The sequence below is a fragment of the Myotis daubentonii genome, chromosome 4 (genome assembly GCF_963259705.1).
Source record: "Myotis daubentonii chromosome 4, mMyoDau2.1, whole genome shotgun sequence".
Taxonomy (NCBI): domain Eukaryota; kingdom Metazoa; phylum Chordata; class Mammalia; order Chiroptera; family Vespertilionidae; genus Myotis; species Myotis daubentonii.
Window position 1 is genome coordinate 50,991,417 of NC_081843.1, and position 27,321 is coordinate 51,018,737.

Genomic DNA, 27,321 nt, shown 5'->3' on the forward strand with positions numbered 1-27,321 from the left:
CATGAATTGAACATGCATATACAGTAAAGAGTTTGTAGCTTTACATAGAAAATACCAGGCCTTCAATTTTTAGAAGCAATAAAATGTTCAATCATGATAGCGTTTTTAGAGCTGTAAATATAGGAGGATAATTATGGTTATTTTTGTTTTTATATTTAAACATACTTATTGCTGTATTTCTCTTCATATTTAATAAACTAAGTTCCTTTTCATGCTTTGTAAAATAATAAGAAGGCAGTTACAATGCCACCAGCATCTTAAGATCATTTTTAAAGACCCAGGGCTATGTAGTTCATTGCTACGCCACACAATTTCCCATAGTTCCATGTGGTCTTGGTTAGAAGACTCAGTGCTAAAAGCAAAATCTTTCCTATGATTTTAATAACAAACCTGACCCAAAAGGCTGCTTTGGGATCCTAGTTCTTTCAGGTCCCTGAGTCGCTAACTCGTCTAGCCGACATCTGGAGATCTGGGAAGGCAGCACATCAAGGTGTGTTTCCCTGGGCTCCAGGCTGTGACTCTGTGGCTCCAACAGGCCTTCTACTCCAGGCTGTGCCTTTTCTTGCCACAGTTTGCTGTGTTAGCTCATACGCTACTCTTCCCCACAACGGGGTTGTTTTCCTTCTCATCATTTTAAAATTGTAGGAGAAAACACAGGCAATGCCTCGTTCTCTCCATGGATCTGCTTTAAAATACGACTTCTGTGCATTTGTTCTGTCACCTTAATTGCTGCAAATTGAATTGAGCACATCTCCAGCTGGGCAGTTAGCACAGGCAGTGCAGCTGAAGAGCTCTAATCTGATCATATCCAGAGGCCTCAGGCTTCCTGGCACGTACATTGGGAGCCTACTGCCTTCTCCACCAATGGCAGCTTTTTTTCAAATGGCGATATTATGATTAGATGACTGTAGGTTAATGTGAGAAAGACATCGCTCTTATGAAAATGTGTACTAAAAGACTGAATGACAAAGGGTAAAATCCCCAAATAATATGAGTTTTAGGAACCAAGTCTTAAAGACTGCTAGTACATCATTATGCTGTTACATACAAAAAAAAATTACACTAAAATGAATTCTACTGTTTCCAATAAAACCTACCACTCCTTTATAAGCTTCATTCACTGCTTTTCCTCATTTCATCGATGGCCCATTGGTCTGTATTGATGCTTTTTCTAAGAACTTTCCCAAAGAGTATTAAATTCATATATTTAAAAAATAATTTCAAAGGTATTATTACCACCTGTTAAATTTGAAAGGTAGGGAGAGAGTGAGGAGACTGTGGGTCAATGTGGGTGCTGGCCGGGAGCTGACAGTGCAGGAGAAAGGGAAGGCCAGATCAAATTGTAGATCTGGGAACAGAGACCAGGGATTTCTAGTTCAATTCTCTCCTACTATACAATAAAAGTCTGACCCAAAGACGTTATATAAAGTGCCCAAGAGTCCACTGTTTATTGAATCACTCATTTGACAAATATCCAGCAACTTCTTGCTTCCTGTCTCAAACAGCTTCTAAAATGGAGACGAAGGTTCCCTACCTATCCCCCACTAGTGCAACCTGCTTTGGGACATCACTTTGTCCTTCCCTCTTCCCTTTGCCTGCTGATTTATGATTTCTCACTTAAGATTCAGCTCAAAGACTCTATTCCTCCCTGAAGCCATTTCTGATTTAGAAGACTCCCATATTTTATATCCCATGTACTGTTTATTTCTCAATCACAGCATTTATCATGTGAATCCTTATAGCCAAACCTGTGGCCAACCTCTAGCAAATACAAAGCATCATATTACATGTCTTTTCTGTGCCAGTTCTTATCTGTATATACTGTTAGCCCCTTCTCATTTATTTATTATTTTATTTTATTAATTGATTAATTAATTTATTTATAATGTTCAATAAATTTCTAAGAGTAGTGACTAGCCCAAGCAGGATGGAAGACCAAAACCTCTGAAACTTTCTTTTTCACATTATATCATAATTTTGTAGAAGTCTTTTTGGGGGCCAGATTTTCTTGGACGTACACACGAAATCACTGATTTTATTCCAAAAATGTTAATCAATATTCCTATGCAATTTACTGCTTATAGTCTACATGAAATGGAAAATTTCACTTGGACTTTTACTAAGTTTAGTTTTTTAGAAGCACCATAAAATAAATCTTTTATTGCTAATAAAATACAACCATTTTGCCCATAATGTACTAACATGATTATCTTTTCATCAATTGCTCCATTAGTGCATTCATTAGATACAATTAAGGCCATTATTAGACCAGGGATGAATTTTTATCATCACAATTAAATAAATTTGGTTTTTGACCTAAGGAAAAAGAAAGTATATTATGATTTTAACTCTCAGAAAGAAAACAATGCATAGATAATAATAAATGATATATTTTCAGCTTGATACAATTTTAAAGATAACTGCAGAATTAAGTAATATAATGGAGAAACCAAGTTCATCTCAGATATGGCAACAGACATGTAGACAACAATATTAACGGGGAAAGACAGTCTACTGTCTAAGACCACTGAGAGTTTATAGAGTAGTTGAGTGCTTTACTGGCTGTCTGCCATTCTTTAGATGTATTCTGTTAATTCTGAATATTTCATCAATTTTCTCTGTAAATGAAATTTATCACCAGCATTCAGTTTTTTTCGTTTTTGTTTAAAGCTGAATTAACTCTATCCCATCAAAATCAACTAGACTACAAGATGAGAGAACCAGAATTCTTTCATGAAAAAAAGGTTGGGACATAAGGAAGGAAAGAAACTCATGATTCCAAAATAACTTGTACAAAGAGAGGTAGGTAGGTAAATAATATGCACTGTTGGTAGACAATAGCTTCAGTGTGACATCCCTGTCCTGCAATTATTTACAATTAAAGAACATGAGACTTCTCTCTGAGTTCTCCTTCAAGAGACCTCATGGCCACAAAGCCAGCAGGATTTAACTATACATAGACTCTAAATGTACCTAAAGAAGGAATATGTTCATGAAAGAGTCAGCTAAAGAGGTATTAAAAAAGGAGCTGCTATTGGCAAATTTTGGCAACATTCAAATAAGCTAGTCCAGATGAGTCTTGACTAAGCGTGGGAACATGGTGGTTTTAGAACAGGACTTTCCTGATATAATCAGAGTGATCAGACTGTGTCAGATCCGAGAACTGAGTGGAACAGAGTGTCTCAGTTTCCTTAGCATCAGAGAACTGCATCAAATTTGTTCTGAGGTTCGGAGAAGTTAAGCAAATCAGGTTAGTTAGTTATTTGTCCCTTAAGTATAGCTACTAGCCAACTGCCACAAGACGTATATATTTAAAAACTGATGCCCACTTCCCTCAGTTGATTCATTTATTGGTAATGAATGAATATACTGAAAATGTTACAACTCCCAAAGTCTGCTCATTCATAGCACTTATTTTAAGGAAACTTCAACATATGTAATGAACAAGTTATGCACCTGTTAAAGATACACAGGTAGCTCCAATCAAGCTGCGCCATTTTGCTCCTTCCTACTTGATGACCCAACCTTCACTGGATAACATTTACAACAGAACCTTTGAAAACCAATATAATTACTTTTAGAAGCTCGAGAGAAGTGCTTCCTCGCCCAACACAATCTAAACTTATCCCCTTTATTTTTTAAAAATATTTTTTTATTGATTTCAGAGAGGAAGGAGAGGGAGAGAGAGCGAGAGAAACATCAATGATGAAAATCATTGATCTGCTTCTCTTGCATGCCCCCTACTGGGGACCAAGACCAAAACCCGGGCATGTGCCCTGGCTAGAATCGAACCTGGAACTTCCAGTCCGCAGGCTGATGCTCTATCCACTGAGCCAAACCATCTAACGCCAAACCTATCCCCTTTAAGTACCTTCCTTCTCAGAGTCCACTCATCTTAATGGTTGTTCATTCGTTCATTCATTCATTTAGCAAATATTTATTGAGAATTTGCTGTGCTTTAGGCACCTGGATACATCAGCAGATATATCAATCTCTTTTCTGTCTTCTGTCTATAGCCCACATCTTCTTAAACCAATTTTATAAATCAACAGGACCTTTACATCTGTGCATAACTTCTTACCATTTCTAATATATACCTACTCAGTCCTTTGACTTCTTCCAATTTCATTATTTTTTTATTATGCCAATGAACACAGCAAAGGGGTCCCAAGAGATAATCAGGGTAAACAGGGAATTCTCCTGAGAAGACGAGGAAGGTGGGAAAGCCATGGAGACTTGAAGCTTGTGTCTCTTAGACAAACAGTTTGTCTATATTATTATGCTCTACCAGTTTTCTAGGCACACTCCCAGCCATCCTCAAACCTCTGTCTTGAGTGATGAACATATGAACAGACCACTAAAATTGGTTATTATTGAAGAACATGTTGTACTCTGCAACTTGGAACTCTTTACAGAGCCTAATAGAGAAAGTAAGCCTCAAAATAGTCATTTGAAGAGTATTGATTTTTAAGAGCTTTTGGATCATAATAAAGAATACAATTATAACACATCTAACTTTCTATACTTTTTATCTAATGTTTTCTTACAAAATATTGTCATAAATCTTACTGTTTAGTATAGATTTATTATGACTTTAGAAATTCTGTGTTTATTGGGGAAGTAAATTTTTGCAAAAGTAAATAGATATGCTTCCCTTTTTATTCACTAAACATCCCAACTTTTCATCCACTTACATCTTATCAGGTTTGACTCTCCTTTTGTTCTACACGCCTCTTAATATTTATTTTAGTAGAATTTATTAACTGGTATGATGTGTCCTTATAAAAAATTACAAGAGAAATTTCCCTTTAATTCTTTTTTGGTGACTAGAAGCAAAGCCTTTCTGTGGTTGGGTTTCCAGAACCAACTCACCTGTCAAATAGCTCTCCTCCTGTGACAAGTTCCAGGACCAGACTGATTTCTGTAGGGGTTTCAAATATCTCTTTGAGTTTTATCTGGAGAAAGATATAAAAATGATCACACATTCCTTATTTTCACCTTTCTAAGAAATAGCTAAAGCTATGGCTAAAACAAAACTCTAATAGTAATGTGTTGGATCATTGTCAGTGAAAGATCCATATGCCAGTATCAGGGAGCCTTTTTTCACTCTCTGGTTGTTATTATCAGTGACCTCATTTCTTCAAGGGTTCTTTTGAGTTTTGATATTATTCCTTTTGACAGATGAAAGATACCTGCCTTAGAAACACTTTCTAATTTTTATCAAAATATCTCGGTTTCTGGATTGCTGCAGAATCTATACACATAAAAGCCTAAGCGACCAAACAACCAAATGACCAGTTGACTGGTCGCTATGGTGTGCACTGACCACCAAGGGGCAGATGCTCAATGCAGGACTTACCCCCTGGTGGCTAGTGCGCTCCCACAGCCAACCTCCCGTGGTCCCTCCCCATGGCTGGCCAACCTCCTGCAGCCCCTCCCTCCAGTGGGCCAACCTCCCATGGCCCCGATTGGACCCAATCACCGGCCAGGAGAAGGGACCCCACCCATGTACAAATTAGTGCACTGGGCCTCTAGTTTAAAAATAAAAGCAAACAAACAAAACTTCTTAAGCCATTGGAAAGCATCATGGTTGCTGGAAATGCAAATTCATCTTCTTCCAAGAAGGAACTTGGTTGGAATCTGGGTCTGAGAACAGAGTAGGACCAGGGGAAAGTATGTCTTTGTGGAAAGTAGGAACCTCAACTGCTAAAAAGTCACTGATAGATGAAGGAATCCTCAGAAATGTAGAGGAGCAATGATTTGATTGACCATAACAGGGATTCCAACACATTCAGATAATCCATCTAATTTTGGATATTTTCCTGAATACATTTGAGAATCTAGTGACAGGACTGATCTACATTTGAGGACAATTCTACATTGACTTCTCTTTGAAAGAAAAAAGATGGACAGTGAAAAGTTGATGATTGTATGTGGCACATTTCATTGATTTCCTACGCAAAGCCCTTCTCCCCCTACATTATTGCAAACAGAACTTTGAATGAATTTGTTTAGGGAAGAACAGTGCCTGGCCTCCAAATATGGATGGTAATTGGTCTGAGCCACTTATGATAACCCTGCTCCCCATTTTCCCAGGCTCTATGAAGTTAATGCTGCTCCTGTGACCAGCTCTGACCAATAAAATCTGAAGAGAATTTTATTGTAACTGGAAATTCTGGAAAAACTTTTACTCTTCTCATAGGACTCTGCTTTGGGGACTTACCACTTCATTCTGTCTTGAATACAGACCTGAAGGCGTGAGAAGTATATGGAACAGACATTTGAAGACCATGAGGGAAAAGCATGAAAGCAAAGGCACTGAGGGTGGCAGAACCAATGGGTAGTAGGCATCTGGGTTTTGTATGACATCACTGAGGGGCTGAACCAATGCTAGGAATGGCCTGCCTTCTGATCTCTTATAACTTAAGGAAAACATCTCCGGCAGTTCTCAACCTGTGGGTCACGACCCCTTTGGCGGTCGAACGACCCTTTCACAGGGGACGCCTAAGACCATCCTGTATATCAGATATTTACATTACGATTCATAACAATAGCAACATTACAGTTATGAAGTAGCAACAAAAATAATTTTATGGTTGGGTTACAACAAGAGGAACTGTATTTAAAGGGCTACTGGTTTAGACCAATATATTCAAGTTTTCTGTTATTTATAGCTTGAATGCTATAAATAACACTGCTAACTCATTGCAAGCCACCCTCCTGGATGCAACTTTCCCAGAGAAATGAGTAAAATACTTTCTTTAAGTAGTTGGCTCAACTCATAAAAACAAGTGATGGCCTGGAAACTGACTTTGTTCTTTTCACGTCACTGGCTGGAGAAAGCTTTTCTCCAGACCTTGCCCTCAGTGCCTTTGGACACAGCCTAAAGCACAGCTTCGAAACCCTTTTGTTTTCCCCATTCAAGCACAGCATTTATCTGAGCCTTCACATTGTTTCTGAAGCAGACACTCCCTCTGAGGAGGCTGAAATGACTTTTGAAAGCAATGCATTTTTTTACAGGCTTTTTCAGTAATGGTGTATTAATAAGATGGACACACAGAAGGAAAAAGACATGGCTTTACTAGCACGAGACAAAGCTATCCAAATTTTAGCTATCCTTTAATGCAGAAAAATAAAGAGGGTATATATTGCTGACCTGTCCATTTTTAAACTCTTTTGAAAAGGCACTATATTTAGGATTCATTCGGCTAAAGAATTGAAAGTTGTGGTCAGATGAGGACAAGAATCTGTGGCTGTTTATGGGTGGTGGGTGAATCTCTTTTCCATGATCAGCGTGGACAGTAAAAAACAAAAATCCCATTCTATTACTTTAGAGACAATTTGAAATAGTAGTTAAAAAATCACTTACAATGTTTGGATGTGAGAGGCGAAGAAGAACTCCTATCTCAGTTCTTACGATTTTTTTGTCCACCTAAAAGGCAAAATGAAAGAGAGAAACTGAAAGAAACTCCCACTTTAGAAATGTCTTAATTATAGCAGAAATCAGAAACAGCAATCACTCACTACCTTGGTGAATCAGGTAATTGGCAGAGGCGCATTCCCAAGCTTTTTTCTTGTGTCTCCTTCACTCCCACCCTCCTTGTCTTTCCCCATGTCTTTCCTCTCTGCTCTATACATAAAGTAGAACTAGTTACAAATACGGGACACAATTTACCAGACCCCTTGCCCGCCCCGTTTCCTATCAAAAGTCATTGCTATCACCATTAAGGCAAAAGTTCATGTCAACCTATTCCTTCTCTTTCTCTCCCTTTCTTTTATGAATCCCTGTCCCAAACCCACTGGAGCTGCCAATCACTTCACCTGCCTTTTTCACTCAGCAGTGGCCACATAAAGCAGCCTGACCAATCAGAGTACTGTTTCCTGGCCATAGTGATTGGGTCATGGATATCCACCAGACCCAAGTCATCCCAATCAGGGTCTTCCCTAGAAATTTTGCTCAAATAATAAAAAAAATAGGTATTTTCTTTTTCTCTGAAATTGTGAGATCAGAAAAAAAATAGAATATGCCACTACCAGTGTCCAATTTTGATACCATCTGGGAACTACTTAACTGAAAATAGAGCCAAAATAGAAAAACAAATTTTTTTTCTGAGGGGTGAAGAATGAGTACTGGTGACACAATGTAATCCACTGGATTCAGTTATGCATAAACTAGTTTGGCCTTTGAGATTTCTTACTATATGAGCCACTAAATTTCCTTTTCTATTAAGTTATCCAGAGTTAGTTTTCTGTTGCTTGCCATTAAGGAATCCTAGCTGGGCACCACTTGATCTCTATATTTAAAAGAGTAGCCATTTACTTTAGGATATTAAAAAATTAGGAGTATTCCCCTTTCTAGGTCAATGATTGACACTTTTAACCACAGTGAACTGAAGTTTTAGAAGTCATATACTAGAAAGAAAGGTCTTAGTGTCTGCCTCTCCCAAATAGCTACACACACTACCATACTGGAGATTAAAACAGATTTTTAAGAAGTATTTTAATAACTTAGCCTGGCCGGTGTGGTTCAGTGGTTGAGCATTGACCCATGAACCAAGAGGTCATGGTTTGATTCCCAGTCAGGGCACATGCCTAGGTTTCAGGCTCAATCTCCAGTGGGGGCGTGCAGGAGGCAGCCAATCGATGATTCTCTCTCATCACTGATGTTTCTATATCTCTCTCCCTCTCCCTTCCTCTCTGAAATCAACAAAAATATGTTAAAGAGAAAAAATGTATTTTAATAACTTAAAATAGAACAATAAGAAACTTGTTATATTTTAGCATAAGTAATATTATCTTTAAAAATAACTACATTTTCCAAAATTAAAAAATACATATACTCCTGTGCTGAGAGCTGAGAAGGTTGGGGGAGAGAAGGGAGAAAAGAGTGAAAAATATGTGAAGAAGAAAGTAATGAAGACTAAATTGGAGGTTTGAGTGAGAAAGTGTAAAATGTTCTCTTGTAGAGTGAGAGAGCCTTATAAATTAAAATGGGGCCAATGAATATGATTGTGTGTTTTCTTTCAACCACTGGGATAAGAGCTGTACTACTTTGGTTAAGCTTCAGGGAGGTTAAAAGACCACTTCTTATGTTTGTTAATTACTGTTGACCACCATGGTCACACCTGAGTTACAGACCTGGGCATCAGCCATGCCCTGCGGACATTCAGGTTCTAATAGAAACGTGAAAACAGGCACCATTTCTTTGTAGTGCCATTAGTAATTTTTACATGGTTAAGACAGTACTTTTCCCAAAATGCTTTTTAAATTACCAAGAAGGCATGAAAATAAGAAAATTTACTCTTTTATAAAAAATATATATTTTATTGATTTTTTACAGAGAGGAAGGGAGAAGGATAGAGAGTTAGAAACATCGATCAGCTGCCTCCTGCACATTCCCTACTGGGGATGTGCCCGCAACCAAGGTACATGCCCTTGACCGGAATCGAACCTGGGACCCTTGAGTCCACAGGCCGACGCTCTATCCACTGAGCCAAACCAGTTAGGGCTACTCTTAATTTTACATTTCTTTCAGTTGGGCAGCAAGTACTCAGTTGCATAATTCCCAACCATCTGAAATGAGAGGCAGAACAATGTATACTCTCAGAGGCCCTGAGATACCCCTTCGATCTTAAAATGAAGTGATTATTTCTTAGTTATAAAACTGAGTAATTAGGGATCCAAGAAGCTTATGACTTTGTAATTTGTAAATTAACAAATACAAAAATTACTCCTGGAAGAATTGCATCTTAAGGCCCATCAGTTGCATCTTGGGTTGAATCTTATACTGATGGTAGCTTTGACTAGGGGAAAGCCCAGACATGCTTAGAACCTTGCCTATTGTTTTCCTGAGATAATTAAGACCTTCAAATACCCTAGTTAACATTACTTAAGGATGCTAAAAACTTCCTAAAAAAAACCAGCTATAGGGGGAAAATGTTTTTAAATGACTTCAAAAGTAGAATAATCATGCTGTGGGGCTGGAATCGGAAAGAAAGAGATCTTAAAGATTTAAGGTTTGAAACAATGCCATTACTGATTTTGCTGCCCAGCAGTATTCTTCCCTCCACGTGGACGCGTGGATTTGACTCCCTTCCTGAGGAAGCATCCTAACATGAGTGAACCCCAGAGCTCTACTTTGCTCCAAGGTCTTTCCAGAATTAGCAACTAAAGTTTCAGCTCAGTCCTTTTCAACATCTTTTTCTTTATAGGAATGTGCACATCCTCAATGCACTCCCATCAGCATGGCCTTAAGCCTCTTTTCGGTGAAAGGACTCATAGTTTAAAAGCTCCCCCTATGCATAATTGGGTAGATAAGTGCACATTCCTGCTCATGTCCCAGCATTGCTCCCTCTCCAATACTTGCCAGGACTATTTTAAATGAAAAGAGACTCATACTGGAAAAATAAACCCTAAAATATCTTTGACTAAAATGTTAAGTGTTTTTACTCCCAGATATCCAGTGGTGCTTGTCTTATGAGAAATTTCAATTGTGATAAGAAACAGAGAATTGTGATAAGAAACTTTAAAATAAATTTTCAAATGTAACTATGGTAGGTAAATCTTGACACCCACATTCCCCTTCATAAAAATACATTGGAATTTAAAAGGTGAAGATGATAATCTTGGATCTGCTTTGATTTATCAATAAAAGAAATCATTTGCAGCTTATAGTGCTCTAGTATGTATGTCACACCTTGAAACTCATCACAGCACCTACATGTGTCTTGATGCCTTGCTGGAGAAACAGTTCTAGACTATTCTGATCTCAAATCTCAAAGAAAAATCCTCCCAGTGACAGCTGGATATGTTGTAGGAGGAAAAAAAACCATTGTAGATATAATCATCCCTTCGATATAGCTTTCAAACTTCTGGGGTAGAGATAAATATGAGCAGCTTGAACTGAATTTACCCTGTGATACTGACACTTGCAGCAGAAAGGAAATTGGAGCTCGACATACACAACTGCACCTGGACCATCACTGCATCGCCTCTACCATTAAGACAAAGAGCAGGAAGAGCCACGCAAGCGGTGCCTCTATTTTGTATATTGTACACCTCCAGTTGTTCTGTCATTTGTTAGTGGCTGTTGTATGTAGATGTCCTTAAGCAAAGGTTTTAACAGCACTGGAAAAGAGATATGCTGCTTGTATTCCCTGCACATAGGGAATATTATGTAACCTTGTTTCCCAGTGTGACTTAGAACTGCACTCAGCTTCTCTGTGTCTGTGTGTAAATGAGGGCTTTGTCATCTTTTATACGCTTAGCAACCCCCATCATCTAGTTTTGGTCCTAAATATGGGCCATGAACACTCCTGACCTCTTATTTGTCTTTTTCAGAACCTAGTTGGTATAAGTGGGAAGGGCCTGGATTGGGGACTGAAAAACCCTGGGTTCAAATTCTACAGGCTATTATGTACTTTGGACATGTCACTTCTCTAAAACTCCTATAAGTAATGCACCCCCCTGGGGCACTCGGGTGAACATGTGACAGGGGCTACCACATAGTGTTTAAGGATGAAATACAGGCCCCATTCTCATTAGCATTATGCTCCTTTCCTGTTAAAAACTACTGAAGTGGCAAATGCTGATTCGAGTGCTTACTTTAAAAAAAGGGGGGGGGAGATAGCTGAAAGCTAATTCAATCCTGAAAATTATTTGGACCTCTTCTAATTAATATCCTCTGCACATAGTCATTGCTTCCTCTCTCTTAACAAAGGAAAGGTTTTGGAGTTCCATGATTTGGCCTTTTGTAAGCCTTGTTTCTCTCCTCTCTTCTTCCCGCTTTGGATGGATGGATGCAGCTTTGATCACCATTCAACTTTGTGCCATGAAGAAATACAAAAATAAAAACGGATTAAAAATGATTTCCCTGTTAACACGAAGATTCTAGATTTTCTCCTTCTCACAAGGTATGAGTCCTACGTTTGCTTTGAGGCTGACAGGCTCTGTTTCTCAGGCTCTCTCAGCTCTCCTGGTTGTGGTCCTCTGGGTACCAGTGCCCCAGCCCCAGGCTCCTGACCTTGGGCCCCTGTCAACTTTCTGCTGCCCAGTACCTCTCCTTTGGTTACAAGACCTTTCTCATACAGCTCTCTGAGAAATGTCTAGTCTTTCTCTTCTACTTGGGTACAGTAACGTAAGTTCTCCCTCTAAGATTTCCTCTATTTTGGCTAGTTATACATCTCCTTTTTCTGCTCCATAGACTCCATATGAAGGGTAAAGAACACTTTAACTCCAACAACCTACTACTTAGAAAAAGTACTAGCAGGTTACATGTGATAACTTGAGTGGATGGTGTAACTGTAAAGTTTGTTTTGTTTTAGGCAACAGAAAACAGGCATATGCCTATATTCTCATATTCATTCTCATTCTTTCTCTCTCTCTCTCTCTCTCTCTCTCTCTCTCTCTCTCTCTCTCTCTCTCTCCCCTTGTCCTGTCCATTCTTTCAGCTTGCCTCTGAATTATGGTGTTTAATTTAAACAAAATATCTATAAGAGTTTAATATAATGGCATGATGGATAAGCAAGCTGAACTTTGTCACATTCTAGCAATATTTCTATCAAAAAAGAAAACAAATCAAACTCTAACAACGAATTCTCTAGAAGAATGTTCAGACTTCCAAGTGGCTCTTTGACTGGTGAGGCATACCAATCAGGCCAAGCTTTTAACATTCCACCCCGCTACCTTTCTTCTCTTGTAGACATATAATTGTCACAAACTGAACAGAAATATCCCCGTTCCTATTCCAGGAAACCTGGTTTAATAGTCCCTATGAAAATCAATAGGTTCCAACTGACAGAATGCTTGAGACGTTTCGCTTCACTTGATGCGGCTTGTTATCTGCAAACTACTTTCCTTAATATGTTCTGAGACCTCAGTTGGGCCAAAAAAGTCCATTTCAGTCAGTGATTTCTTATTCTCCTCCCCATCACTGACCAAAGGTGACCTTTCCTGCACATCTCGAGCATACCCATGAACCGTCAAAAGTGGCTAGAGTGGTGTAAAAATGCATATCTTTAACCCAAATTGACCCAGCCCTCTCTCTTATGTACATCATAGCAACTGAAAAATGAATGACCCATGGTTAGTTTTCTATGTTCTCACAGGTTAGATAAAAAGAGAAAAGATCAGGTTTTCCTCAGTTTACCCAGTGGTATAAATGGTACTATTTCTGCTTTGGAACTAAGGAACCTGAAAACCTCCTCTAATGGAGATGTCCCAGAGATCCACCTATAAAAGTTGCAAGGAGGCCTGTGTACATTCTATGGTTTAATCTAGAGCAACCTTTCAAATTCTCCTGCAGCATCATAGTTATATATACTCAAATGATAACTCATAAGAATATAAGGAAAAGTGACTAGAAGTTAAAAACTAACTCAGAGGATGATCAGCAAGTCACAATGCATGGTTCTTCATCTAACTGAGAAGAGCATAAAAGGCCAAACTAGCACTTATGAAAAATTTTATATAAGTTATGGGCATTTACTAGGTGAATGTCAATTAAATTATTCAGGAAAAACATTTCCAGAAATTTATAGGTAACTTTATATTATGATAACTAAAAAATGACAAAAATCAGACTTGGAGCAGCTTCTACACTGTGGTCTAGTCACACTGTTCCAGTGGTAAGAATCATAAGTGGTAAGAGCTACAGAGTTCAAAGTGTTCCAAATGTAGGAATTCCAGGCACTCAAGATTTGTTTAAGTGTGAGGCAATATGATCAGAAATCTTTATTAAGTGCCACATTAAATTTATGGATATACTATATATCCCCATTTTTAGCAGAAATTTTAAAGGTATTCCAAAAACAATGTAATTAATTTTGTTCATACAGAAATGTACAGTATGTCTGGTGCTGCTAACTGTGCAGTTTGAAAATGATTTCAGATAGAGGAAGGGAGAGGGAGAGAGGGATAGAAACATCAATGATGAGAGAGAATAATTGATAGGCTGCCTCCTGCATACCCACTACCAGGGATCAAGTATGAAACCTGGGCATGTGCCCTGACTGGGAATCAAACCATGACTTCCTAGTTCATTAGTGTACACTCAATCACTAAGCCACACCAGCCAGGATAACTGTACAGTTTTAAATCAAGCTAATGAGAGCATTAGAATTGCATAGACTAAACTGGTACTATTATAAAATATCTGTCTGATCCCATTATAATTAATAATAAGAATAATGTTCACCTTTATTATATGCTTTCAGGGTGATGAGAAATAAGTTACATACATTATCTCATTATTATCTTTGATAGAACACCATGAGCTAGATATTCTTAAACCCATTTTACAGATGAAGGAAGTGAGACTGAGAGATTTACATAATTCGTTGTACAGTCACACAGGGGGTAGTGGCAGAAGTGATCCAGAACCCAATGTGTCTGGATCCAGAGCCCACAACTGCATAGCCATTTATCAGGAGAGTCAGAATACCTATACATTATGAATTTACACACTGAGATTAATTCTTAGATTCAATACTGGGTATTTCAAGAAAGGGCAAAGGTTCTGCAGTAAACTGAATGCAACCTTTTCCAAGAATTAAGCCACATAGTTCGAAATTTCATCTGAATTCCAGAATTCAAATATTTGTCTCCAAAATTCCAGGGACACTATAAGTTATTGGTGAGCATAATTTTCTTACATCTCAATCAGTTCTTTAAAATGAGCGTTACTGATAGCACCAAAGTGTGTGATTATTTAAATATTCCCTGAGGTGTGTATTCCTAAAGATGGTAAAGCAAATAAATCATCCCTGAAATAGTGGCTCCTTATCACCATGTCAATCTCCAAAAATTGAGATTCCATTTTACTCAGCAAAATTTGATCCAGGCTGAAGGTTCCAGGTGCTTAATGTCTTCAATTTCAGCACACACACTCCCTTTTGTGCAGTTTTTAAGATCAGCATATTCAGTCTTGCAGCATCAGTTAAAAGGTTCCATCTTGTAAATCACTGGTTGTCCTACTAGCTGTGTCTGTCAGATTCCTTTAATACCCCGAAGTCATTAACCTGAAGAAGTAGCTTAGTAAATCTTTCAACTCTAACTCAATTTCTTCTAAATATCACATCAAATGGGATGACAAAGGGCTCATGCATAAAGGGAAAAAATCACCTTCTTTCCTTCATACTTGATTCTTGTTTTACAAAGTCATAGTAAGTTCCACCCCGCCTGCAAACCAATTCGTTCTTATGTGCAAACTAGAGGTCTGGTGCACAAAATTTGTGCACTGGGGTTGGGGGGGTGTCCCTCAGGCCAGCCTGCACCCTTTCCAATCTGGGACCCCTCGGGGATGTCTGGATACCCGTTTAGACCGATTCCTGTGGACATCCCTCTCACAATCCGGGACTGCTGGCTCCCAACCGCTTGCCTGCCTGCCTGCCTGATCAACGCCTAACTGCTCCCCTGCTGGTCTGATTGCCCCTAACTGCCCTCCCCTGCAGGCCTGGCCCCGCCCCCCCAACTGCTCTCCCTCCCCTACTGGCCTGATCGCCCACAACTGCCCTCCCCTGCCAGCCATCTTGTGGTGGCCACCTTTGACCACATGGGGGCGGCCATCTTGTGTGAGGGTGTGATGTTCAATTTGCATATCACCTCTTTATTATATAGGATGAGGTATTCAGGAGTAAATGGCACTGCCTGTGAGCCTGTAACTATTTCAAAATAAAAGGTACAAAATAGGCCATTTTTGCCAAAGAGGAGAGAGTATCGATGCCACTCCTAGTGATTTGACTTCTTCAGTACAAGAATCACTAATCCAAAGTGGAAAAAAGTTATAAATACCCACCTAAAACAGCCACTCAATTAGTTTTTCTCTCTCTAACCCTTATCCTCATTAAAGATGCAATGAGACAAGATAACATTTTTTCTGAACACATCCAGGTTTTTTCAGTACAGAAAAAGCTGGGTCAACTATCGTTTTCTATTTTCTGGCACTAAAATACACCTATAATAGAGAATCACCAATATTTACCATAACATTCAGAAGCTGCAAGATTTGGAAATGCTTTCCGAATGTTGAAAGTAATGTTAAAAATTATATAGAACAGGATCTCAATGTTGAAGCTATGTCTTTCTCAAACTTTCTGTTATGAGAATTTTCATATATGCTGCAATATTGAAATACCATCATGGATACTAACATACTGTCCTAAATTCAATAATGGTTTTTGTTACATTTTCTGTCTTTCTCTATCTCTACCCCCCTCCCATATTGTCTCTGTCTGTCTGTCTGTCTGTCTCTCTTTTGGTTGTTATGTTTTTCAATATAGTCAAATTCTCTGAATTATAGTTTTCCTAATATATGGTATTATATCCATTTATAAAATATATGGTAATAAAAATATCTGTATTATAATTACATGTTAATTTCCCACAGGGATACTTTATTAGCTAAAATGCCCAATGGTCTGAACATGATAAGTCATGCTCATTATCAGTATTAACTATGTCCTGTACCTGACCAACAATGGGATATAAATTTCTCCATAAAAGCTGGTGCTTTAGTCTGTCTTCCTAGGGATAAATTAGAGTATTTGTCTACCGCACAAATATATAAGTGCCTAATGTATTCTCAATGATGATCAGGGTGTTTATAGGGAAATAAGTCTCTTATTGCCAATGTAAACTGAATTCTTTATAAAATATTAAGCTATGAGAAAGGTTCCTAATGCTACCACAAAATAAAATGTGGGTAAACTGTCCTGAAAAAGTACTTAAATAAATCCTGGGAAAGAGGATTATTGTTGTTATCAAATAATTAACTGTAAAAGAGATAGGAAACTTTCATTGCACTTCTTAGATAGTATTATGGGAGGAATTGTGCCCAAAATGATTTGTTGAAGTCCTAACCCCCTAGTACTTCAGAATGTGACCTTATTTTGAAATTGGGTTGTTGTAGATATAAGTAGTCAATTTAAGATGAGGTCATACTAGAGTAGGGTGGGCCCTTAATCCAGTAGGACTGGTGTCCTTATAAAGAAGGATATTTGGACACAGACTTGCACAGGGGAAAGATGATGTGCAGACGTGCAGGGAGAAGATGGCCATGTGACAAGGAGGCAGCAAGTAGAGTGATGCATCTACAACAAGGAACGCCAAGCAATAGCTGGCTGTCACTAGGAGCAAGGAGAGAGGCATGGGACAGATTCTCCCTCAGAGCTCTAGCAGAAACCAGCCATGCTGACACTTTGATTTTAGACTTCTAGCCTTTGGAGCTGTAGGAGAATAAATTTCTGTTGTTTTAAGTCAGTTGTGGTAACTTAGTACGGCAGCCTTAAGAAACCCTCACAGATAGGTGATAGATAGATAGACAGATAGATAGATAGATAGACAGACAGACAGACAATCTTTCAGGTTTCTTAAGTTTAGTTCTAGTCATAAAATGACAACCTAACAAACTATCCAGTGAAATAGTTTAGTGGTCCCAAAGTTGTTGAATTAAACAATATGTATCTACTAGATTGAGCCGCATAAAATTGCCATTTTGTAGGAAAAAAATAATTTAATAGAGGTAATTTTATGTGGCTCCTATAATAGATTGCATAAATAATTCAAGTGTTTTGAAACCCCCTTTTCTCCTCAAGAGCAGATCCTTGGCTGGATTTGCTAGGAAAATACTGTTTTCCCTGCATCACTTTCCCTCTATAGATTCTTCAGCTTCATTCACTTCACTCAGATAAGGGAGTTACCATCTCCATGACCTATGTGGAATAAAACACTGGGGGCAATTGCCCTTTGAGATTTTTTTCCCTCCCCCCCGTCCCCTCCCGTGCTCCTCTCCTCCTCTTTGAAGTTTTGCCTGCTATTTCTCTGTCCTCTTCATGCATGTTTTATTCTAGAAATCAATGCCGGGGATTCTATCTAATTCACGTTCAAAGCTGGGTTTCTCCAGGGGATTTTCTCTCCTTCCATTTGGCATAGCAGTGACTGTGTTTGACAACGTCTGCCTTGCAGCATCGCTCTGCAGCTCCATCTGACTCTTGGTTCCCGTCCACGTTCTCTTCCTGCCTGCCTTCTGAGGAAGATGTTTCCACAACAGAGGTGGAGAAGAGAATACAGTGAGGGCAAACAAGAGCTTTACTTTCCAATGAGAATGAGTCAGGAGCTTACCAAATGTCTCATCCAAAGTTTTTGACTTAAACCAGCACTCACTTGAGCATTCACAAGTCATTTCTGAATGTTTATTTTTCTATATTTTCATATATCTAGTCCCTTTAAAGGTTTCCTCAAATATGAGACAAAAAATAACCACTCACAAATTTTAATGACAATGCTTTTAACCTGCATGCCGGGGTCCAACCCCAGCAGGTCCAGGGGTCCCCAAAGGCATGGACGGAATCGGCGAAGAAGGAATGACACAGAGGCAGCGTTCAGGTGATCATCATAGCCAGGATCTCCAGCCAGGATCTCCAGCCAAGTTCTGGTCTGGATCTCCAGAGAGGTTCTGCTTAGGATCTCCAGCGAAGTTCTGGTTCGGATCTCCAGCCAGGTTCTGTGTCCATGTTCTCTTGCTAGGTTCTCCAGGTTCTCCAGCCAGGTTCTGTAGCCATGTTCCCTCGCTAGGTTCTCCAGCCAGGTTCTGTCCAGGTTCTCCAGCAAGGTTCAGTCACCAAGTTCTAGTCAGGTTCTCTTGCCAATTTCTGTAGTCAGGTTCAGTCCAGGATCTTTTGCCATATTCTCTCCAGCGAAGTTCTTCTGTCTCTAGAGAACGTTCTGTGTAGGTTCTGTGCCTAGGTTCTGTCTCTCTAAGTTCTGTCTTCTAAGCTCTGTATCTTGCTGTCTTGTTACATCTGTATTTATACCAGTTGATTCAATCCTATCAATCTCTATTACAAAGGTTAGGGCGTTTCTTATCTCCATTCCAGGGAGTAAAGATTATGTAGCTTAAGCATGATTGTTCGTAGTTAAAGTGATTAATTACCCGCCTGGCACTTAGTTGAGGGGTTTTATTCCCTCCCTAACTTCAGAGGAAAATCCCTACCTGGGGAAACAACCTTTCTCAGAGACCTTGGTTAAAACACATAGTGCCAAGAAGGTGAGCAAACATATTAAGAACAGTATGCCATATATGCCAGGTCCCTTGAAACAGCAAGCATGGACCGGCTCCCGGCACCTGCAGGAAAGGATACAACCAAGTCCAAAAACGTCTCATGTGTGATTCTGGATAAAGCATGCCAAACTTAGTGAGATAAGAAGTAGATATTTAACAGAAAATTCTATTTCATAAAAAATTTAATATTCCTTAGTTCAAATAAATTTTATGATTATAAGAAATTGATTTAAGAGAAGATTCCAAACCTTGCTAATCAAAAGATTCCTCCACATTCTGGAATAACTTAAATCACTGCCTACACCAAACAGGAAATCCAGAATAGAGAGTTGATTAGTAGCAATTGCCATTAAATTACCAACTTCAGCCCTGACCAGTTTGGCTCAGTGGATAGAGTGTATGCCTGCGGACTAAAGGGTCCCGGGTTTGATTCTGATCGGAGGCACATACCTGGGTTGCGAGCTTGGTCCAACATGCAGGAGGCAGCCAATCAATGATTCCCCCTCATCACTGATGTTTCTATCTCTCTCTTCCTCTCCCTTCCTCTCTGAAATCTATAAAAATATTTTTAAAAATATTACCAACTTCAATTAAGCTGTCATTGTTAGTTTGCTATGGCTTTAAATTCTCAGAGATTGTTTCCCAATATCATGCTACTTTTACACGACTGAAAACCCTGTGCTATTATTCTCATCTTCATTATATGAGATTCTAAAATTTCCCTGTGCCAGACGATGCATAAACAGCTGGTGATACTAAGCTGTCTTTAGAGAGAAAAAAAAGTCCATTGCTCTAAAGCTGGCATTATTTGACTTCAAATTTATGATACATCTCAGTATACTTTATAACTGGGTTTCCAAAGTATATATATTTCACATATTTGTTGACATAAAATTTGAGAAAAGAAGAATGTGCTATAAAAGGAAATGTTGTCTTTTTGTGGTTTTATAAGGAGAAACAACCTAAGGACAGAAAATGTATGTGGGGCATTAGAATGACAAATGCCCTCTGGGGCACACGGTGTAGTAGTTACATCCTACTGGCATTTGTATTTTGAACTTTCACCTGCATTTCTCACTCACTGGAGATGAGCCTAAGTAACTTTTGCCTCCTCAGCTCTCCTACAGGTATAGAGCAAAAAGAAGAAACCCCCAAACAAACGTTCTTAGATGAACCAGTTCAGTCCCAGAGACATTAGCCTTTGTCCAGGTGTAACTCACTGAAGCAAACCCAACATTTGAAATCTTGGCCTATATGTATATCTAAAATCATGACTGATACACAGAGCAAGGTTCCCCTGCCAGCTCCACATGCTTTTCCTTTCCACCCTTCTCCTCCCCACATCCAATCTGAGATCCAGCTGCTTTCAGAGTCACAAGCAGCATCAGACAACAACATTCATCTGGTTGCACCCTCATAATTGAAATTCAAATGAGTTAACTGCAACAAAGTGGCTCTTTGCCCTTGGAATCAGGGCATTTGGCTTCTTCAGGTAACAGATCCCTTAGTGATGCTAGTATATACAACGAAATAAACTTACTGTTTTCTTTAACACTTTGAGAGCATAAGGCTTCTGAGTCCCCTTCTGTTTGCATCTGTACACAATGGATGTAGCACCCCTTGAGGGGGAAAGAGACAAAAAGAAAACGTTATGCTCTGGACATGCAATAAAGGGGAAACCTTGAAAATACAAATCTCTTGCAGTTACCCTCATAGTTGACAACTGTTTATAAGTTCTACTATAGAACCCGCCCAACTGTTGAGCATATTTTTTTTCTCTTGCAACTGAATATAGTTGGCTCCAAAAAAGTCCGAGGTTTTTCCGGTCTGCTCTTTTCCTTTGCCCCATCCCTACACAAGTAACAACATGTTTACAGCTGTTGCAGTCAGTGGCTCTGGAATAAACTAGGCCTTCAGGTGAGAATGGCTTGTTGGGTGCATATCCACTCAACTTGAGAACCCCTGAGCTTTCCCAAAAGTATGAGTCTGGAGTAAAGGAAGGCATGGTGGCTTCAGAGAGAGGATTTAAGTTCAGCCCTTGGCTCTCAGGGTCACTACTTGGCAAGGGAGCTGGGGATCTCTGAGAATTTACACCACTTGGTGCCCTGGCATTCTCCTAGAGCCAGTGTTAGTCCTACAGAGATCCTGGCTCCTTTGTGTTGGTAAATACTGCTACTACTCATTTCACATGCCCTAACAAAAAGAGTTCTGTGAAATGTTCAAGAGAAAATACTATTTAAAACGGTGAAAGATATATGGGGGGGGGGGGGGGGGGAAGCTTGAAGGAGCCCAGCTGGTGTGGCTCAGTGGTTGAGCGTCAACCTAAGAACCAAGAGGTCACTGTTTGATACCCAGTCAGGGCACATGCCCGGGTTGCTGGCTCAGTCCCCAGTGGGGGTGTCCAGGAAACAGCTGATCAATTATTCTCTCTCATCATTGATGTTTCTATCTCTCTCTCCCTCTCCCTTCCTCTCTGAAATCAATAAAAAATATATTTTTTTAAAAAGGTTTAAGGAGTACAGAATGTTTTTTTTGGGTTTTTTTGTTGTTGTTGTTTTACCTATAAAAGAAAATGGTAAGAAGGGGCTCAATACCTAACTTCATGTATGGGCCAGGTTATTGACAGAACACTGAAAAGCAGGACAGTGTGACCCCGATGCTCCCTCTCCACACAGGAGAGCAAGAGAACAAGACAGATACAAAGGGACTCACTGACAAGCAGGTTTAAATCTCAACTTAGGAAGGAGAACTTCAGATAAATCTTAAAATAAGGTCAGTTGAAGTAAATCTGTCAGACTTTGAAGATTAAGCTGAAGGACCTCTTATGATATACACAGTCCTACGGTTTTGAAATTTTAAGCAGAACAGAAGTATACAAGTCAAACAGATGCCTACACACTACACATTTTAAATAGAGTCAGGAGGAGTCAGGAATTGGTATTGTAAATGCTAACAGATTTAAAAATTTCAACATTTAAGATATAACATATACATAAAGAAATAAAATTTTCTAGAAATGGAATAAATGAGGGTAAATATATAATTCATTGTATTTTTAATTGCTCTAGAAGACAACTATCTAAAGCCAAAATATTGACAATGCAGTGTGTTTACAGCATATGTAATAGTAAAATGCATGACAACAATAGCATAACGAATGGGGGAAAGATAAAAAAAATAAAATAAAATAAAAAATAAAGAATGGGGGAAAGAAATAGGAGAGCAAGAGAACAAGACAGATACAAGTATTGTCCTTATACTATATTTTAAGTAGTATAATATTATTTCAGTAGCATGATATTATTTAGTTTTAATTAAGAGATTAAAAATAAGCTAATAATGTGGTGGATTTTAATTAACTCATACTAATAATTACATTAAGTTTAAATCTTATGAACACATCAATTAAAAAATTGTACCCCCTGCTTTTTTTTTCATTTCTATTTGAAAAGAAAAAAAAAATGGCTAGATTAGATTGAAAAATCAGACCAAACTATAGGCTGTGTATAGGAAACCATGTGGAATCTAATGAACAAAATAAACTGATGAACAAAATAGAACCAGAGTCCTGGATACATGGAACAGACTGACAGCTGTCAGAGGGGAGGAATGGGGGAGACTGGATGAAAGAAGGTGAAGGGATTAGCCAAAGAACATATATGCATAACCCATGGACACAGAAAACAGTGAGGTGATGGCCAGAGGGAAGTGGGGAACAGGAGAGATGGGGACATCTGTAATAGTGTCAACAATAAAAATAAAGTTTAAATAAAGAAATAAATAGAAAGGCACAAACAGGTTAAAAATAAAATGATGGGAAAGAGATACCATGCAAACACTATGAAAATAAGTCAGGAATAGCCATACTAATATTAGGTTAACTAGACTTCAGAACAGAGATAGAGGTATTACTTAATTATCCAAGATGGCATAACAACTATAATTGTATATACACCCAACAATAGCACTTCAAACTTCATGAAGCAAACACTGATAGAACCAAAAGGAGAAATAAAATAATCCACTAATATAGTTGGAGACTTCAAAGCACACTGTTAACAATCAATACAAAGAAAAAAGTAGACAAATTGTCACTAACGATGCAGAAGACACGAATAGCACTTTCAACTAAATTAATCTAATTGGCAATTTGAGAGAATTCCACATAAAAACAGCAGAATACACATTCTGTTCAAAGTTAGAGGATTCACATACTGGATTCCCAGATTTACCATAAAGCTACAGTAATCAAAGGAGTGGTATTGAAGGAATAATAAACATGGAGACAAATGGAACAGAAAGGAAGAATACAGAAATCATCTTACACATATATATGACCCATTTGTTTCTGACAAAGGTGGAAAGGTAATTTAGTGAAGAAAGGACAGTCCTTCCAACTATTAATAATGCTGGAACAACTAGACATATACCCATATGCAAAAAAAAAATCTTTACATTCACCTCATACTATACAAAAAGTACTTAAAACGGATCACAAATCTAAATGTAAAACCTAGAACTCTGAGACTTTTTTTAAAAACAAAGAAGAAAATTGTGCAGCCTTAAATATGTAATGCTGTCTTATAAAGAACAAAAGTACAGTGCATGAAAGAATAAATAGGACTTTATTTAAAATAAGAATACTTTTATTTGAAAGTCACAGGCAGGGAGAAAAATATGTACAAATCACATGCCTAACAAAGGACTTGTATTTAGAATTATAAAAATCCTTGAAGCCCGAGGAGAACCAAGATGGCGGCATAGGTTAACGCCGGAGTTTGCTGCTTTGAACAACTACTTCAAAAGTGAAACCAAAAAACGGAAGGGACATCACCCAGAACCACAGGAACGCTGGCTGAGTGGAAGTCCTACAACTAGGAGGAAAGAGAAATGCATACGGACACTCAGAGGAGGCGCAGTGCTGAAGTCAAATTCTGAGGTGCGGAGTGCGCGGAGCGGGCTGGCGGCGGAGGGCGCGGTTGTTGTTTTCAATCGGGAGGGAGTCGCAGACTCTGAGCACCAGATCCGGGCGAGTCTTTAGGGACCCAGACTCAAACGGGAGAAGCGGGACTGTCTGGCTTCGGTCAGAGCGAGTGCAGCTTTCTCTCCGAGCTTTGCAGCGGGTGCTGGGACTCAGAGAGGCAGAGCCCCTTGGGACAGGACTAAGAGCCGCCATAACTGCTCTCTCCGGCCCACCCTGTTGATCCTGTGCGACCCGCCCCGCCCAAGCCCAGCGCAGAACCATTTGCCGGATAGCCTCAGGCAAAGGCTAGATTAGCACCTCCCTAGAGGACAGAAGTTCTCTCACTGCTGACACAGCTGATTCTCATAGCCACTTGGCCTGGAGGTCAAACCCTCCCTGGAATTAGCTACAACAATCAAGATTTATCTATAAGACTGTGAACAAAGACCACTAGGGGGTGCACCAAGGAAGCATAACAAAATGCGGAGACAAAGAAACAGGACAAAATTGTTAATGGAAGAAATAGAGTTCAGAACCACACTTTTAAGGTCTCTCAAGAACTGTTTAGAAGCTGCCGATAAACTTAATGAGATCTACACGAAAACTAATAAGACCCTCGATCTTATATTGGGGAACCAACTAGAAATTAAGCACACACAGACTGAAATAACGAATATTATACAGACGCCCGACAGCAGACCAGAGGAGCGCAAGAATCAAGTCAATGATTTGAAATGCGAGGAAGCAAAAAACATCCAACCGGAAAAGCAAAATGAAAAAAGAATCCAAAAATGCGAGGATAGTGTAAGGAGCCTCTGGGACAGCTTCAAGCGTACCAACATCAGAATTATAGGGGTGCCAGAAGATGAGAGAGAGCAAGATATTGAAAACCTATTTGAAGAAATAATGACAGAAAACTTCCCCCACCTGGTGAAAGAAATGGACTTACAGGTCCAAGAAGCGCGGAGAACACCAAACAAAAGGAATCCAAAGAGGACCACACCAAGACACATCATAATTAAAATGCCAAGAGCAAAAGATAAAGAGAGAATCTTAAAAACAGCAAGAGAAAGAAACCGAGTTACCTACAAGGGAATACCCATACGACTGTCAGCTGATTTCTCAACAGAAACTTTGCAGGCCAGAAGGGAATGGCAAGAAATATTCAAAGTGATGAATACCAAGAACCTACAACCAAGATTACTTTATCCAGCAAAGCTATCATTCAGAATTGAAGGTCAGATAAAGAGCTTCACAGATAAGGAAAAGCTAAAGGAGTTCATCACCACCAAACCAGGATTATATGAAATGCTGAAAGATATCCTTTAAGAAGAGGAAGAGGAAGAAAAAGGTAAAGATACAAATTATGAACAACAAATATGCATCTATCAACAAGTGAATCTAAGAATCAAGTGAATAAATAATCTGATGATCAGAATGAACTGTTGATTATAATAGAATCAGGGACATAGAAAGGGAATGGACTGACTATTCCTGGGGGGGAAAGGGGTGTGGGAGATGTGGGAAGAGACTGGACAAAAATCGTGCACCTATGGATGAGGACAGTGGGTGGGGAGTGAGGGCGGAGGGTGGGGCGGGAACTGGGAGGAGGGGAGTTATGGGGGGGGAAAAAAAAGGAACAAATGTAATAATCTGAACAATAAAGATTTAATTAAAAAAAAATCCTTGAAGCCCAATAATAAGAAAACAAACAATGCATTTAAAATATGGGCAAACTACTTAAACATACACTTCACCAAAGAAAATATCTGGATGAAAAATAAGCACAAGGAAAGATGCTCAGGATCATTAGTCACGAGGGAGATGCAAATTAAAACCATTATAAGATACAACTATACTATACTTATTTGACACCTTATAAAAAGAGAGACAATATCATGGGCTGGCAAGGATGCAGAAACAATGAAACTCTCATACATGGCTGGTGGAAGTGCAAAATGATAGGGCCACTTTGGAAAATAGCTTGGCAGTTTTTGGAGGTGGGTGGGAAGAGATCAACCAATGACCTTGTATGCATATATGCATAACCTGTGGACACAGACAATGGGGTGGTGAGGGTGGGTGAGGGGGGAATGGGAGCAGGCTGGAAAAGGCTAATGGGGGAAGAATGAGGACCTATGTAAAACTTTCAACAATAAAGATGAAAAAAAAAAGAATATTATATGATCTATCCATCTCACTCCCAGGTATTTACCCAAGTGAGATGAAAGCCATGTTCACTCACAAACTTGAACATGAATCTTTATAGCAGCTTATTAGTAATCACCCATAACTGCAAACAACTCTAATATCCCTCAACTGAGAAATAGATGGACAATCTGTGATACATCTATATAGTGAAAAACTACCCAGAAATAAAAAGAAATGAATGAGGGTACACATAACAGCTTGGGTGATTCTCTAAATTAATACCCTACGTGAAAGAAGCTATGTTCAAAAGGCTATAGGCTGTATGACTCTTCACATTAACTTATCAGTAATTTCAGTATACAAGCTATCTTAGCAAAGCTTTAAGAAAACTTTTTCAACAAAATATACCCTTGATTCATCAACCTCAGGACACAAGTATGTTAGAATTAACTTTTTATTTTTTGTACATGAGGAATCTATTAAGAAAGTCCTATTTTATTTTGCTGAGTAATGGACTTATTAATGTTACAGACCTTTTAATTTTTTCCAACTTTATCTCTAATAATAAAAGCATAATATGCTAATTAGACCAGACAGCTGAACAACCTTCCGGACATCATTCTGGACGTCCTTCGGATAAAGCCACAGTGGCAGGGGCCGAGGCAGGGGCAGTTAGGGGCGATTAGGCAGGCAGGCAAGTGGTTAGTGGTGATCAGGCAGGCAGAGGCAGTTAGGGGCGATCAGGTAGGCAGGCGAGCAGTTAGGGGTGATTAGGCAGGCAAATGAGCAGTTAGGGGTGATCAAGCAGGCAGTCATAGTTATTAGGGGTGATCAGACAGGTAGGCAGAGTGGTTAGGGGTGATCAGGCAGGCAGGAAAAGTGGTGAGGGGTGATCAAGCAGGCAGGTGAGTGGTTAGGGGAGGGCAGGCAGGCAGGCCAGCGGTTAGGAGCCAGTGGTCCTGGATTGCGAGAGGGATGTCCAACTGCTGGTTTAGGCCTGATCCCGCAGCAGTCAGACATCCCCTGAGGGGTCCCAGATTGCGAGAGACACCCCCACTCCTCCGTGCACAATTTTGTGCACTGGGCCTCTAGTTGCAATATAATTAACATATAACATTGTGAAAGTTTAAGGTATACAAGGTAATGACTT

General features: G+C 39.2%; 1 protein-coding gene across 2 annotated transcripts in view; it reads right to left on the reverse strand.

Moving 5' to 3' along the window:
• CAMK4 (calcium/calmodulin dependent protein kinase IV) overlaps positions 1 to 27,321 on the reverse strand; it is a 160,906-nt gene that overhangs the window by 62,335 nt on the left and 71,250 nt on the right. For both annotated transcript variants that reach the window (XM_059693925.1, XM_059693924.1), the window contains 3 exons: positions 20,598 to 20,676; positions 7,370 to 7,432; positions 4,873 to 4,955 (listed from right to left, as the gene is read on the reverse strand). In XM_059693925.1, coding sequence (XP_059549908.1) covers positions 4,873 to 4,955; positions 7,370 to 7,432; positions 20,598 to 20,676 — 225 coding nt within the window. The remainder of the gene's footprint in view (positions 1 to 4,872; positions 4,956 to 7,369; positions 7,433 to 20,597; positions 20,677 to 27,321) is intronic.